Raw genomic sequence first — 16309 nt, forward strand, 5'->3', positions numbered from 1 at the left:
ATTTTATTTGTACAGTGCCAAAATAATACATGACTAAAGTTATCTTAGATTTTTTAGACTATTTTATGTATGCAAGAAACAAACTATGCAGATGCTGTAATTATTTTTTAAAAATGGTAAAAGATTATTTGAAGAAAAGTACCATTACAAACATATATTCACCAGTAAAAATGATTTCAGAACAAAATCTTTTTTCCCAAAACATAAGTTTAATTATATTCTGAGTTCATTATATATAATATTTGGTGACGGCCTCATGTGCAAGTATGCACTAAGAATACTAAGTGAATATGATATTGCTGGATAATTTTTGAGCATGGCTTTATACTAATTTGGTGTAACGTTTCTGTCCTTTAATTAACACAGGCCAAACCAGGTCATCGGCCCAGCACTCTCAATTTAACGGCAACAACAACTGCTTTGCAGGTGAGTAGTATTTTTGCATATATACGTATATTAGAGCGAAATTTTTTTTAGCCTTGTAAATAATTTTAACATTCTATATTTACATACTAAATAGTGTGTTAAAATTACATTGTAAGGCAATTATACATATATTAGTATATATATATACATGTATTACACTATATTATTTGCTTTTAGTTTCTATTTATGTGTTGAAAGTTTGAAGTGTTTTTCATGCCCCACCTAGTGGCATTGCATTATGTTTTTCGGTTTGTGAGTCTGTTCCAGTCGTTCGTTCGTTCTTCCATTTGTCCCTCTTCAGGTTAAAATTTTTGGTCAAGGTAGTTTTTTGATGAAGTTGAAGTCCAATCAACTTGAAACTTAAGACACATGTTCCTTATGATATGATATTTCTAATTGTAATGCTAAATTAGAGTGTTGACCCCAATTTTAAGGTTCAGTAAACATAGATAATGATAGTGCGAGTTTGGCATCAATGAACTATGGACACAATTTTTTTACAGACTAGTTTCATTTTAAGAAGGTGAAGGACTATTGATTTACTTGAAGCTTGTCTCAAATATATATGAATAGAGCCCAAGTCTTGTTTTTTTAGCTCACATTGCCCTAAGCAATCATCATTACTTTTGGTCTGATGTATTTTCAATTTCTCACATGGGCTGCGTCGATAGAAATCCTCTTTATGCAAATGATTATAATATCTGTTAACCTATTTCGGGTTGAAAAAATTTAAATGCCAAGTCAATTGTTTGAAAATTGAGAAGTTTTGAGAATCCCATTAATCAGACCAAAATTCACCAGTGATTTTGTATTTGCATGTTCCACAATCCGCTAAAGTCTTATAAATGAATAAGCTCACTTGCATAAGGTGGATTTATATTTAAAGCAGCTGGTATGACCAATGAAGGTATATTTGCGAAATGAATAAATTATACAATGTAGTAGGATCAAAATATGGATATATATACATAAACACATGTAAGCTTTGTCTATATTTTGATTATGATATGAACTTAAGATATATGCTTGATAAAGATTTTTACCCAGAATTCCTAATTCACAGAACATGCAATTGTGCTGTGTGAGCAGGCATGGTATTTTAATGATATATGATTCTTGGTTTTTTTGGCAAAATTATGGTTGTGAAACCCTCTGCAAAGGTTTTGTTTTTAAATTGGATGGATTGCATTTTTGCAGTGATCCTTTTTAGTTTCTGAATAAACCAAATGGGTAATCGTATGTTCATTTCTTTAACTGCATCGCCACAGATGATCAAAAATACGATGAGTTTGTATAAGTGTTTTAAAAATTGATAATGCGTATCTGTAAAGTTTGTGTTTCTCTTACCATATAAATGATATAGCTACAACAGAGAAAATAATGATAAGAAATTTCTGTCTCAAACCATGGTTTGGAAACAGATTAAAAGTAAATTATTTTTAGACATACCAGAAGTACCACTTGATGAATATGTTAGCAGCAAAATTGTTGTTCAGGCATATATAGAAAGAACAGCATAATTTGATAATAGTACATGATTTGGAATTGTAGAAAACTCCCGGAGATTTAATGGATGCTTTGGAAAATACACATACACTGATGATGGAAATTGTACATTGGAAATTTTTTGTTGGTTGGCATTTTTTTTCTAATCTTGAAGTTATGGACAGTTAATAGAGAACTTATTAGGTTCACTGAAGTCTGATTTCTGTCACTACTTTGTCTGCAAATTATATATGTATTTATATTCTAACTGAAGTGTGTGACTGACTTAATTGTTAAACACAAGGAATTCTGAAATTGCAGGATTTGTAGGTTAATGCGATTTGAAAATATTTTTTTTTAACATTTTCATTGAAATAATATTGATTTGTTTGGGTTTTTTTTCTAATTTATAGAAAGCATTGAAGGAGAAAGAAGAGCATATAGAACAGCTGCTGAAGGAGAGAGATTTAGAGAGGTCAGAGGTCGCTAGGGCTGCTGCACAATGTGATGAGGTAGTTGATTTGAATTGTAAATGAAATAAGTTCAATGACACAAAAAACCAAAGGACACCAAGAGGTCTTTGTCACATATTTGCCCCCAACAACAATATGTTTTCCAAATAACAAAAAAATACAAGATATGCCATTAAACAATATGGTTCGATATTCATTAAGATCATTTAAGAACTGAATAAAATCATTGATCTGACATTTTTGGGTTTGATTATATGTGTAAGGCAAGTTTTTTTGTTCCTCAAAATCATAAGACCAGGAAGAAAAATTGTTTCATTATATAACATTTACAGTCATTGTTATATTTATGTCATATTGTAGGCCGAAGGTCAGATGTCAATGATGAGAGGTGAACAAGAGAGATACAAACAAGATGTTGATGATACAGTTCTTAAACTTAGGTCCCTTGTAGCTGACATGCAGCAAGAAAAAGTAGAACTTGTTAACCAATTAGATACTGAAAAAAGGTAGATAAGAAAAAAAGTTCATTCAATAAAATATTCTGTCAAGAAGTTATTTCCAGCCATAGAGGATTTACTTTTTCTGTGAATACTGCCAGGTGGCTGATGATTTTGGTTTTTCGATTAATTTTTACCTCTATACATCTCAACTTAAAATTCATAACTATGATTTTGTCTTAGGAAGTAGGAGGACTAAAGAGTTTTCCTTCAAAGTTGTAAATTTAATATTGTTAGTTACAGTTGTTCTTTTTTTCTCCAATTTTGTCAGTCCCTTTCTTGCTGATTATGAATCTTCTTTTTATTTGTACATAATTTGTTACAGTCTGTACCTCTTTAAGGTAAAAACTCAATTGATACTTTTGTAGCAAAGTTTTCTCATCATACATCCATTAGAATCCCAGACTTTACAGTAATTTTATTTTATTTCAGAAAAGTGGAAGATTTACAGTTCCAGATAGAAGAGGAAGCCATGACAAAGGATGATATGGAGGTTGGTACTGACAGGTTTTAAATGGGTTGTAAATCAAATTCAGAATCGGAACAGGAAATGTGTCTAAGAGACAGCAACCCAAACAAAGAGCAGAAATTAGCCAAGGCCACCAGAGGGTCTTAAGTCCTGATCTGACAAATTTCCTAGGTCCTAGTACAAATGTAGTAATTGAATTATATAAAATCCAAAAAATAGATTATCATACTTATGTTGAAAAATATAAGCTATGTGACACAGTATGAAGTGTTTTTGAACTTTCTATGTTCTTACAGAGAATAATTCATAGCGAATGTTTTACAGTATCTATATACAGATATTTTGATAATGAACTTTTTTATCTGTAATAGCAGTATTAAAGTGCATTTGACACACAACTATTCTTATGTATAATCTTTCATATTAATGGCATTTTTATCTTAAGACAGAGTTCGCGAAAACTTTGTTTGACCTGTTGGTCATGGGACCGACAAAGCAAGATTATTTGTCAGTCCTACAAAATTTTAGCCAGTCCTAAAAAAATCTGTCAATTTGAATCTAAAATAAAAATAATAACATATTTTATCCAAAAGTAACTTTATTATTATTAGTTTTATTTTTCACAGCCACGGACAAATTAATAATGAAGGACCAGTTCTGATCTTCTGATTGTTCTTAATTAAAGTCATTTTCTCTATCCATTTCATCATCTTAATCATTTTCTCAGTATTTGTTATCTCCATCTAAGATTTCAATCGCCGATTGTTTGCCATGAACAAATTTAGCAGGCCACATGTAGATTGACACTTTGGTTTCCGTAGGTTTCAGTTTGTTTATAACAGGAAACCAGTACCGGAAATAAGAGGCAGGTACATCTGAAGACCATTGCTAACACATATTGGAATTAGTTGCGGTACAACTAATTAACGATAAAAAAGGCACTGCAAAGACCGTTTTTACATTGGTCATCAGGACCGGCACTAGCTTTCAAAATACTGGTCCGCATACCTGTCAACCTCTGAAAATGAAAAGTCAGGTCATGACCTGCATTGAGAAAAAAAATCTCAGGTCATAACGCGTACGACATTTTGCGGGCTCAATTGAAGAACAAAAATATGTTTACATATAATTTATATAGTCAATATGTATATGAAACAGTTAGAACATATATACAAGTTTATTTCAGACTATTGTTATATTCCATAGTAGCAGACTTGGCATTCTTTAAAAGAACTGCACTTGGTTTCAGTTCATAGCAATGCAAATGTGTATTCATTTTACAAGAAAGAAGAGCACACAGTGTATCCTTATTAAGATCAGCCCTAAACTCTGTAGCTATTTTCTTTACTAAAGAAAATGTCCTCTCACTGTCTGCATTGCTGTTTGGCAAAACCAGTAATGTTTTAGCAAGTTTTGACAAAACAAAAAATCTTGGCTTGTTTTCAACTACCACTAACGCATTCTATTTGAAAAAGAGAATTTCTATTTTATTCTCTTTTTTTGGTGGTTTCAAATTCGGTTGACGATGTGAAGTGAAATAAACACTTTTTGTCAACAAATCAATAAGTTAATGGAAATGCGCTTACATGATTTAATCAAATTTGAGGAAATCTCCCCACTCAATGAAGAAAACTAGTATTCTTGAATTGAAAAACGTACCAGTGGGGAAAATCCCCACACACACTACACATATAAAACCAATAACATGAGAATGGGGAAATATCCCCACATTCACATCTACAACCAAAAACATCAGAATGCCGAAATTCCCACGATAAGATTATTAATTGGAAAATACAAGCTTTAATATTGCTGACCATTATGTTCAAATCATAGAAAATATTGTTGACTATCAATTGGGGAAATTTCCCCATAATCTCATCATATTCATATTAGATATTGTTGACTTCAAATAGGGGTAATTTCCCCATAATCTCATCATGTTCATATTAGATATTGTTGACTTCAAATTGGGGAAATTGGGGAAATTTCCCCATAATCTCATAAGATTCAAATTTACGGCAAATCAAATAATTGTATGTACTAAAACTGTCATCCTAAGTCGTGAAATTTAGACAGTGTTTAGACAGTTGATTACTTATGAAACAAATGTGTACCAATGAGACAACTCTCCATCCAGGTCCCAATTTGTTAAAAAAACAAACTTTATAGGTATAAAAAGGTCATCAACACGGAGCCTTGGCTCCTACCGAATAGCAAGCTATAAAAGGCCCAAAATGACTAGCGTAAAACCATTAAAACGGGAAAACCTAAGGTCTAATCTATATCAAAAACGAGAAACGAGAAACACTTATGAACCACATCAACAAACGACATCTACTGAACATCAGATTCCTGACAAAATGTTTGAATATTTTGTGGTTATCCGTATGAAGAAGGCAGAATGTTTTGAATACAGATTGCTTTTAAACACGAGGAGCTTACTTTAAATCGTCATCATTAGGAACAGACCTCCTTAAAAGAGAGGCAAATGATACCAGAAGAAAATTCAAACTCATAAGTCGAAAATAATCGGACAACGCCATGGTTTAAAAAGAAGACCAACAGACAAACAATAGTAAAAACACAACATAGAAAACCAAAGACAAAGCAACAAGAACCCACAAAAACACAAGGGATTGTTATATTCTTACGAAACCACAAAAACCACAAAACGCACACAAACAAGGAATTTAAATCTATGGTTGTTTAATAAGAAGACACTACCGACCGCACTACTAAAAATCAATTCCAATCAATTTGTAATACCAAATATCGATATTTTCAAATTTCAAATAGTTTTCCTGAAGCTGTTGATGTTCAGAAAATATCTATCCTGTATGTAAACGGTGGTGATGTTTTAGTGAATTTATAAAAGTAATTCTGTTAATGATGAAACTCAATAACTTGCACAAGTACATCATCATAAATTTTAATATGCTAAGATTGTGTTAACTAATGACTATAAAAAGTGCTCTATGACACATTGTTACATGTTTTAATATTGCAACTATATTGAACAGCTTTATGTGCATAATGTTGTAACACACTTGGCGATTCTATGCACATCTATTTGTTGTTGATGATTTTTGCATACTTTTTCATCTATTTATTTTCGTCGTTGATGTTGTCTCATTGATGGTGTGATAATTACTTCTTATTCTACATACAGTTTGTCATATTAAATTACAAGCACATTCAGACCAAACAAGCTAATTATGTGAATGTTTTTTTTTGTCATTAAGATACCATGATAATGTCCCAATATAAATTAAATAACATATATAACCTTGTTCATTCTTGTATACATGTATAAATATATAGGATCATTTGACTGATGTTAAATGTCTTTTGTTCAAGGACAAGGAAATACAGCTTCCTTTTGTTGTTGATATTGTTTATTATATCCTGTTTTGAGAACATTATCAGATGACTTGTGAGTTTCTTGTAAGTTCATATATATATGAAAGTGTTTTGTTAAACAAAACACCTTCAGCTGAATTCATCTCGATGTCTTTTGTCGTAGATTCTGTAGACCTAACACTCTCACTAAGTTGTCATCTGCAAATACGACTTTGTAACCTGTAAAATAGAGACTATCCAATCAAAGGGACAGAAAACCAAAAACAAATTATGCATATACAATTAAATCAAATATATCTACACCTTTCCTTTCATACGATGTTTCCCTAGACTTTATCGAAATGTTGACTCCTTTGTGAGTCTTTTACTTCGAATGATATGTGCATTGTTTCTGTTGATTCGACATGTGATGCTCTGTGTTCTCTCCAGATACGCCAATTTTCTCAGTCAATAAATGCAAACGGTCATTTTTAAATAAATTAGACCGCTATTCGTTTTCCTGTTTGAATTGTTTTACACTAGTAATTTTTTTGGGCCCGTTATAAAAGGTGTCAGACCACCAATTAAAAGTCCCTATCTGTTCAACCAAATTTTGCAATTTTCATAGCTTTCTAAATTTTTTATCTTAAGTTTAACCTCTTACAAACCAGGTATGTCCTGAATCGTACAGGTATCACCTTTCTTCATTCCAATTTTCGACATACCTTTAAAGCCATATAAGAAAGAAGAGACCTTCCGAATGGATGTACCACTAAAAATAACCCCTGGTTTTCTTGAAATCTTAAATTAGTATACTATGGAGTGCATTAATTCTCAATTTTTAATTTCAACTCATAGACAAGTAAATTTGGACTCAAAATGGTCTTAATATATTTCTCTTTCATCAAAAGTTTCATTTCTGCAAATTTGTTGTGTAGTTTAAGTAAACAATGACATCAAATGCACTATTTTTTGTCCCGAGTAGGCCTACTTTTACATACGTTCTAAATTTGAGGGAGTAATTGGTGGTCTGACACCTTATAGCTTGCTGCTCGGTATGAGCCAAAGCTCCGTGTTGATGGCCATACCTTGACTTATAATTGTTTACTTTTATAAAAAAAAATCATGGATGGAGACTTGTCTCATTGGCACAAATACCACATCTTCCTATATCTATAATATAGCCTAGAGTGCACAATGTGGCCCTAAACAAACAAAAACTACCTGACAATCAATCAACTCATTACTCATCGTTCTTTTGTAAACTCTCTTTAATGTATATCATGGTTTACCTGATTTAGTTTTTTCTAGGACTGTTGCATTATACCATTTCTTCTCCAGTTTCCAGAAGCCCATTAGTTTTTCGTTCATTGGGAAATCCTGAGAAAAAAATTTAAACAATGTAATCATCTTTAAAATTTCACCTCTGTTTGAATGCTGCTTTTAATTTTATTAAAATGATATGTTTTAAACTAAATAGGAATACAAAGATGTGGTATGATTTCTAGTGACAATATCACATAGACGTAAATTGATTTGGATGTAAGCAGCTATATTTTACTGTACAATATTCAACAATAAGCAATCATATGCCGTAGTGTAAGCTTAAAAAATACGATTTAACATAATGTCAAACAAGAATGTGTCCATAGTACACGGATGCCCCACTCGCACTATCATTTTATATGTTCAGTGGACCGTGAAATTGTGGTAAAAAACTTAAATGAAGCGAACGGACGCACGAACGAACGAACGGACGTACGGACGAACGGAGGCACAGACCAGAAAACATAATGCCCCTCTACTATTGTAGGTAAGGCATACATATTTAAACGTGAATATCAACAGCCGATAAATAGAAATGCTTCATAGATCACAAACAGCAACCAAAACGACCACATTGCATACACATATTGTATATTTCACTGATTCACTTTGCCCAAGGCATTACAATTTTGTAATATAAGTTTCAGTAAATTATTTCATAATCCACGACATGGGACTAGCAGAAACAAATAAAACATACTCATACTTCATACTCACATTTGTTACTTCCAATGATCTGATGTTTATCTGATTCTCAGGTATCTTCATTTCCTTTGAAAATAATTGAGTTTGTATATCAAAGTAATCAGTGTTTTGTTTAATTGACTAACCACACATACTGAAACGTCTCGTCCGATTCACTAATCACTGATTTCATGTGGAAATTATTAAAGAATAAGCTCTAACTACAAGTATCGCATAAACTTGACATTTTAAAATATGATGACAATGAGCATGATGAGGTGAAGGTCAGATAAATCCCGTCAGACAGATATATACACCGAGTTCGAGTCAGCCTTTTCCGGCCATCTTTTACAAATCAAATATCTCGAAATGAGCTCCATGACATATCAATGTATTTAGCTTATTTTGAGGCTTATCTAATGCTCTTACGGGTAATAGTAACAATCTTAAATTCTTGCTTTATCTAATTTCACCAAATGCATCCTCAACTTACCTCGTTTGCATGTAAAGTTTTTGACTCGAGCTCAATTGTCATCTCTGTTTCCTATCAAAATAATATTTTGTTTTGATCAAAACTGTCACATTTTTACAAATAAAATCCTATTTTGAGGTTCAATTTATCATATTAAAAAGGTTAACCGCACAATCAGCAGTAAGCATACACTACAAACTGCTCAGAGTCTGAATTAGTCTGATTCAGTACTTGATGGTCTTTGTGTAGTCTGAAATGGTCTTGACCAATGCTCGACCTGTCTCGACCTGTCTTGACTAGTCTTGACCTTCAAATTTAGTTTTGACTGGTGTAAATCAGCCCATCTAACTAAATTAAATATTGATCTTACAAAATTCACGCTTATTAGGTAGTTTATTTTATTGCTGTGAAATGAAAGAATTTAATTTTACAATAGGTAAAAATAAAAATTATTATATAAATTCAGATAGGCATCTTTAATTTTTTTAATAACTTTTTCAAATCAACTTGGATTTTCATCAAACTATGTAGCTATCTTAGATATAAATTAAGCTTACTGAATCCCAGGTCATTTTATTTTTTGTTACATTGCCGTCAAATTCAAGAATTAAATTAATCTATTTATTTTATCTATTTGTGTTACTTAGGAAGCTACCATTTAATTTCTACATGTTCAATGACTAACAAAAGTCTTACCACTGATATGATTCCACGCCTTTAAGAAGGTTGATCTTGAAAATAAAGTCCCTTTGAACTGGTCTTTAAAGAAGAATTTCTGTGTATCGAAATCTTTAAGCTGAACACTTTGAACCTCTCCATCCACTCCTAAAACCTGAAATATTCAAATAAGTCAACGAAATGTATTGCTTGACCCTTATAGGTGTAATTTTGCAATAAAGATTAGTATTAACAAAAACTATAAAGCCTTGAACCTGATCGCTTTCAGTTATATTTAGAAAAAAATATATGCTTTGCGAATTGATGTATATCATGTATTTAGGACGGCAAAATCTCGGACGCAATTACATCGGACATTTTAAGAGCAAACGTATTTACCCATTTCAAGGCAAATATTTGTAGTCAAATATAGTTAAAAGTACAATTGCATCAATGCCAATTTTACAACAACATAAATGAATTAATATCTTCCTTTTCTTAAAAATTGTTTCACCTTTTAAATTTGTCTAGCTATTGTAGTTTTCAAGATTATAGGAAAAGTTAGCTTACTACCAATTTAATGCTTTGAACTCTGGTGGATAGCTTTCGCATTCGCATTTCCTTAAAAACGTAAAATATTGGTTAAACTCATCCTGTTACTGATAATTTGAGTATTGGTAACTTATGTGCAAATTGCGTATTGTTGATCATTTTTTGCTACATCTATTTTAGATGTTAAAATAATTGGCTATAACGCAAAAGTCATTATTATATATCATGTATATAGTGCTATAACTAAACTTCTAGATTTGATCTTTTCGGTAATGCATATATTGCCTTCATTTTTATTTTTAGTGTATCTTTTATAGTAGACTATTTTGAAACAAAATGAAACTAGAGGCTCTAAAGAGCCTGTGTCGCTCACCATGGTCTATGTGAATATTAAACAAAGGAAGCAGATGGATTCATGACAAAAATGTGTTTTGGTGATGGAAATGTGATTGTACATCTTACTTTACTGAACATTCTTGCTCCTTACAATTATCTCTATCTATAATGAACTTGGCCTAGTAGTTTCAGTGGAAAATGTTAGTAAAAATTTACAAATGACTATTAAGGACAATAACTCCTTAGGGGGTCGATTGACCATTTCGTTCATGTTGACTTATTTGTAAATCTTACTATGCTGAACATTATTGCTGTTTACAGTTTATCTTTATCTATAATAATATTCAAGATAATAACCAAAAACAGCAAAATTTCCTTAAAATTACCAATTCAGGGGCAGCAACCCAACAAAGATAAACAGATTTGCTCTAAATGCTTTGGTTTTTGAGTTATAAGCCAAAAACTGCATTTTACCCTTATTTTCTATTTTTAGTCATGGTGGCCATCTCGGTTGGTTGGCCGGGTCACCGGACACGTTTTTAAACTAGATCCCCAATGATGATTGTCGCCAAGTTTGGGTTTAATTTGGCCCAGAAGTTTTAGAGGAGAAGATGTTTGTAAAAGTTAACGACGACGGACGACGGACGACGGACGCAAAGTGATGGGAAAAGCTCACTTGGCCCTCTGGGCCAGGTGATCTAAAAAAGAAAACCTGTTAAATTCGTCAATTAAGAAAAATAAAATTTCTCGTTAACACATGACCAGTACTGAACCATTTCCGGTCATTATCGCACCCTGGTGAATAATGACGTTTAAAGTCATTAAACATTTCTAAAACAATAACTGAAACCAAGCAAAATGTACTTTCTTGAAAGTGAATTTTAATGAACTGTTGAAATTATAAGATTGATTGATTATTTGTTGATGTTTAATGCAACTTTCATCACTTTTGGCTATAATATTATAGTGGATGTCAGCTTTTGATTGCCCAAACGCTAAAAATAATTGTCAATCAAAACTACAAAATGTATTGAAAAATGTAATTTTAAATTAGAAAAATGTGAAATTATAAAAAAAAATCGTTCTCATTTCTTCTGCATTGGCAGAAGCCAAGACTAAGTTAACTTAAGCTACAGTACCTTTAAAAATCCTAATCCTCCAGGTATGATATCTTTTATTTTTCCCCATTTGAAACGTCCAAGCACAAGATAAAAATCACCACTGTTTAATACAATGTCCCAACTTGTCATAATGAATATCCTACCAATGAGTGTTTAATTAATAATATGTTCACACTAATTTATACTTATCACCCTAGCGTGCATGTCAATCACAGTAGAAATTTGACCCTTCTCTTGAAAACAGCCGGTATTTGACACGCCCACATCGGTCTAGATGTATACTTTGAAATAATCGTCGATTTTATAATTCCACCATGGTTTTCCTAATTTAAAATGTGTTCTTTTTATTTCTTTCAATGCTTATGATATCCGATGCCGTATTTAGCGACAGCGAAGATGAGACAGAAAAGGGACAGGTATGTATAATTTTATTTCAACTTATTTTCAAATTAAAATCGTTATCATGGCGAATGTACGCATAATATGATTTACACTTTATGAAAAAAAGCAATAAAGGTTACGTTCAAGTGCGTAAAACAAGTTACCACTCCTTAAAACCACAAAGGAATTTCCAATATTGCAAACGTGTATTTTCAGCACATTTTTCATTCCACGCATGTATCTATTTTCCCCCCGAGTGTGATAGATATATGATATATGTACATTGTCGGAAAATATACAACTTATGTGTATGAGCATTCGAAACATGACGAAAAACTAACTTCGCCGAGCTTTTCTCAGGCTCTTAGCAAGTACTTATATTTGTTTTCTCCGAAAATAAACGTATATTATTTTTATCCTGAAATTTACACCATTCACTTGAAATTTTAGTTGTATAAACTCTAAAAAATTTGTCCCTTATTTTTCAAAGAATTTGACATGTAGCTTAACGCAGACCCCAAACATTAACTGTTACGTAATAAAAGGAATATCCGCTTTACCGCTCGTTCAATATGGAAGTCGGACAAAAGAACATTAATTTGAACAAGTAGAAATAAAGCAACAACAAAAATATTAGTGTACCTGTTGTTTGTACAATAGTTGGCTGATTGCAGGATAAAGGAAATTATAAGCGAATATACAAACACCGTTTAACTTTATTTAAAAACGTTGATCGATTAACTGATAATTGCATGCTTAACGTTTAGTTGCATGTTTTTGAAATCTAAAAAAAGTAGCAGTTTAAACTGTTTAGCTGTCCATTATTAAGTATCCTTCAAGGCAACGTATTTATTCGTATACTAGATAACATTTTACAAATAGAACTAGACAGATGCATCTATCTTATACTAGATAAGGGATCTACCATTTGATTTTTATGGAGGGGGGGGGGCTAGGATGAAATTTGAAAAAAAATAGGCAGGACAGGAGTTTTGAGTTAAAAAAAAAAGGCAGGATGAGACACTTGCAAAAAAAGTCAGGATCACAATTTATGTAAAAAAAAAGTCAGGATAAACTAAGAAAAAAAAAGCAGGACCGGATAGAGTGAAAAATAAAAAGGCAGGACAGAGATCAAAACTAAAAAGAAAATGCAGGACAAGATTTTTCATCCTAGCCCCCCCCCCCCCCCCCCCCCCCATAAAAATCAAATGGTAGCTCTCTAACATTTTACAAATATAACTAGACAGATGCATCCTGATACCTCTGCACGCAGAATACATATGTATAGTATGTGATTCTAGTACTGTAAACGATACAGTACATTTACTTTTTTTCCCATTGCAATGAATAAAGACGATAGAATGTCTATGTTGTCTAAAATTGCTAAATTGCAAAAGTTACTGACAGGGCTTTCAATAATGGCTAAAGTCATCACAAAATTATTTTGCTATCTAAGAGCATAAAACGTGTGTACATTTAGAATATATCATCTTTTAAATGCGTATATCTTAAAAAGTCAAATGTAGCACATGAAGTTGACTATAGTCCTTAAGCGTGATAAAGATATTTATTATGCTAATGTTTTTAAATTGGAAAGGTAGCAATGTTGATACAAAACTCTACTAGTACTGCCAAGCTTATGTTTGTAATGTTCATGTAACCCCGATTTAAACTTCTCAGGGGCGGATCCAGCCATTTTAAATAGGGGGGTTCATGACCCACGACAAAAAAGGGGGGGGGGTCCAACTACATGTCCCAATTCAAATGCATTGATCGTCCAAAAAAAAAGGGGGTTCGAACCTTAGATCCACCACTGCTTCTCTTCTCTTCTCTTCTCTTCTATTTATTCGATAGGACACATTTCCACACATTTAAAACTTGACGGTGACACCGTCAAGTTTTAAATGTGTCTAATGTAATTTAATTTTGTTTTAATCTTAAATGAGGTCTTAAATTATTGATGTTATTGCATTTGTCTATCGGTTGTCCTTAATTTGCACACAGCAATAGTAAAAATAAAAATAAGAATGGTTATGAATAAAGGAGGAATAAAGGTAAAACAATTAGACTGCCAAAATCATCCGTGAGCTAATATAAAAAAAAAGCCATTCAAAATTTGGCGGGAAATCATTCTCTCTATATTTTTCATACATTTAACAAATTTTGCACCTTTTTTCTTTCAAAAACTTAAAAAAAAAATAACAAGGATTTTATTAGATTTTTAAATAGAACTTTGTGTAATAATATTATGAAAATATATAAAAGTAGGGGTTAGCGGGCAAAATATTTTGGGAAAGTACATAAAAAAAACCCAGAGGATTTCGAATATCTTGCAAATCCTAAAAACAACATGAATAAACATCATAAGACGCTTAAAAAACGTTTTACTCACTTACAAACGATTTTTATGAATTAATGTATAAATACGAATAAGCATAGAGTATTACATGGTATTCATTTGTTCCGCTCTTTAACGAATGGCCAGTTTAGGTGCATGTATAATGAACCTATCTGGTTTTCCAGATTTTTGTATACTAGTATACATAATTGTTTATTTATGATTACGATAAAATAGCTTGTGTTTGTATCATAATATGTTTACTGTCTCAGACGCGAGATGTGGTAATGTTGTTATAATTTTTACTACAAGCTTTAAGTTTTCATCGCAGATAAAGATCAGTAATTTTACATTTACAATGATTCGTTCGTTCATGAGAAACTATATTATCTCTGACATATATCAATACAATAACTAGTAATCGACTTGTCAATTGGTTTTACATTTTACATCATCTGAAAGGTGTATGCACTACACCACTCCTTTATTCAGCTACACAAGAAAGATCCCATGTGGTTTGATTCGTCAACTGCCCGGAAACGTTTAATATTAAATGATATCCGTGTTATAAAATGAATGAAAGCTAGTGTATATATGAGTTATTTACTATTTTCGACTTTAAAACTATTTCCATTAAACAACCATCTATGATGCATAATACATGTAATACTGTGGTAGCTATCAAACACATACAAAACAAAAGCGTAAGAAAACTATTATTTTAATACGGTATTAAACTTTTTTCAGAGAAATTTTATCTATATAGTATCATGGTAAAACAGCATAATTACTTTTTGGGATGTTTTATAGTAATTAGTCTGATGTGTGACATGGCACAGTAGGACAGTATTTAAAAAAAATGAACAGAACGACTGATGAAGATATTACAATATGTAAAGAATAAATATATGACGACATGTTTTTTTTTCATAACTATTACTTTTATGTATGCACGTTTTTTTAAATTAGTGTTATAAAAATAGTTATTCTAAGTTAAATGTTGTTGGGTTTTTTTTTTTTTTTTTGCATAAATTTAACATAACAAATCTCTGCATTGTGTGCAAAGTGGCGCAAAAGCATTACAATAAAGCGGTCGTAAGGATTTACAGGCTACCCGTAGGTCTTTAACAATGAGAAAAAAATATCACATACTATACTCATGGTCGATTCAACAAAACTTAATCTTCTTTTCTGTATTTTGAAAATATATATATTGAATAAAATTAAGGGATATCGAGATGAAAAATATGATCGAATGGAGCTATAGATTGTTTAAAAATAATTTAGATTTAAAAACTCGTCGGAAACGCTTTACTTCATTCAAAAAACAAATGCATACATTTTACGAACTGGACTCGACGATCTTTCAAATCGTTCCCACAAGATAGCTATCTCGTTCCCTCAAGATACTATGTTGTTCCCACAAGATAAATATCTCGTTCCCTAAAGATGCTATGTCGTTCCCTCAAGATGTTATGTTGTTCCCCCAAGATAGTCATCTTGTTCCCTCAAGATGATATGTCGTTCCCTCAAGATATCATGTCTTTCCCTCAAGATATTATGTCGTTCCCTCAAGAAACGATGTTTCCCCCTCAAGATGATATGTCGTTCCCTCAAGATGCTATGTTGTTCCCTCAAGATAGTTATCTCGTTCCCTCAACATAGCAATATCAATACAATGTTAAAACTATGTTGAGGGAACAACATAGTATTTTGAGGAAACGACATAATAACTTGAGGGAACGACATA

At 31.9% G+C, this 16309-nt stretch overlaps 1 protein-coding gene across 12 annotated transcripts in view; it reads left to right on the plus strand.

Annotated features, from left to right (window-relative positions):
* LOC143076624 (uncharacterized) overlaps positions 1-16309 on the plus strand; it is an 89735-nt gene that overhangs the window by 19308 nt on the left and 54118 nt on the right. For 8 of the 12 annotated variants that reach the window (XM_076252446.1, XM_076252447.1, XM_076252451.1 and 5 more), the window contains 4 exons: positions 367-426; positions 2325-2423; positions 2745-2890; positions 3314-3374. In XM_076252446.1, coding sequence (XP_076108561.1) covers positions 367-426; positions 2325-2423; positions 2745-2890; positions 3314-3374 — 366 coding nt within the window. The remainder of the gene's footprint in view (positions 1-366; positions 427-2324; positions 2424-2744; positions 2891-3313; positions 3375-16309) is intronic. The other 4 variants (XM_076252452.1, XM_076252456.1, XM_076252454.1 and 1 more) reach the window with 1 other exon arrangement.

Source organism: Mytilus galloprovincialis, chromosome 5 (assembly GCF_965363235.1).
Source record: "Mytilus galloprovincialis chromosome 5, xbMytGall1.hap1.1, whole genome shotgun sequence".
Taxonomy (NCBI): domain Eukaryota; kingdom Metazoa; phylum Mollusca; class Bivalvia; order Mytilida; family Mytilidae; genus Mytilus; species Mytilus galloprovincialis.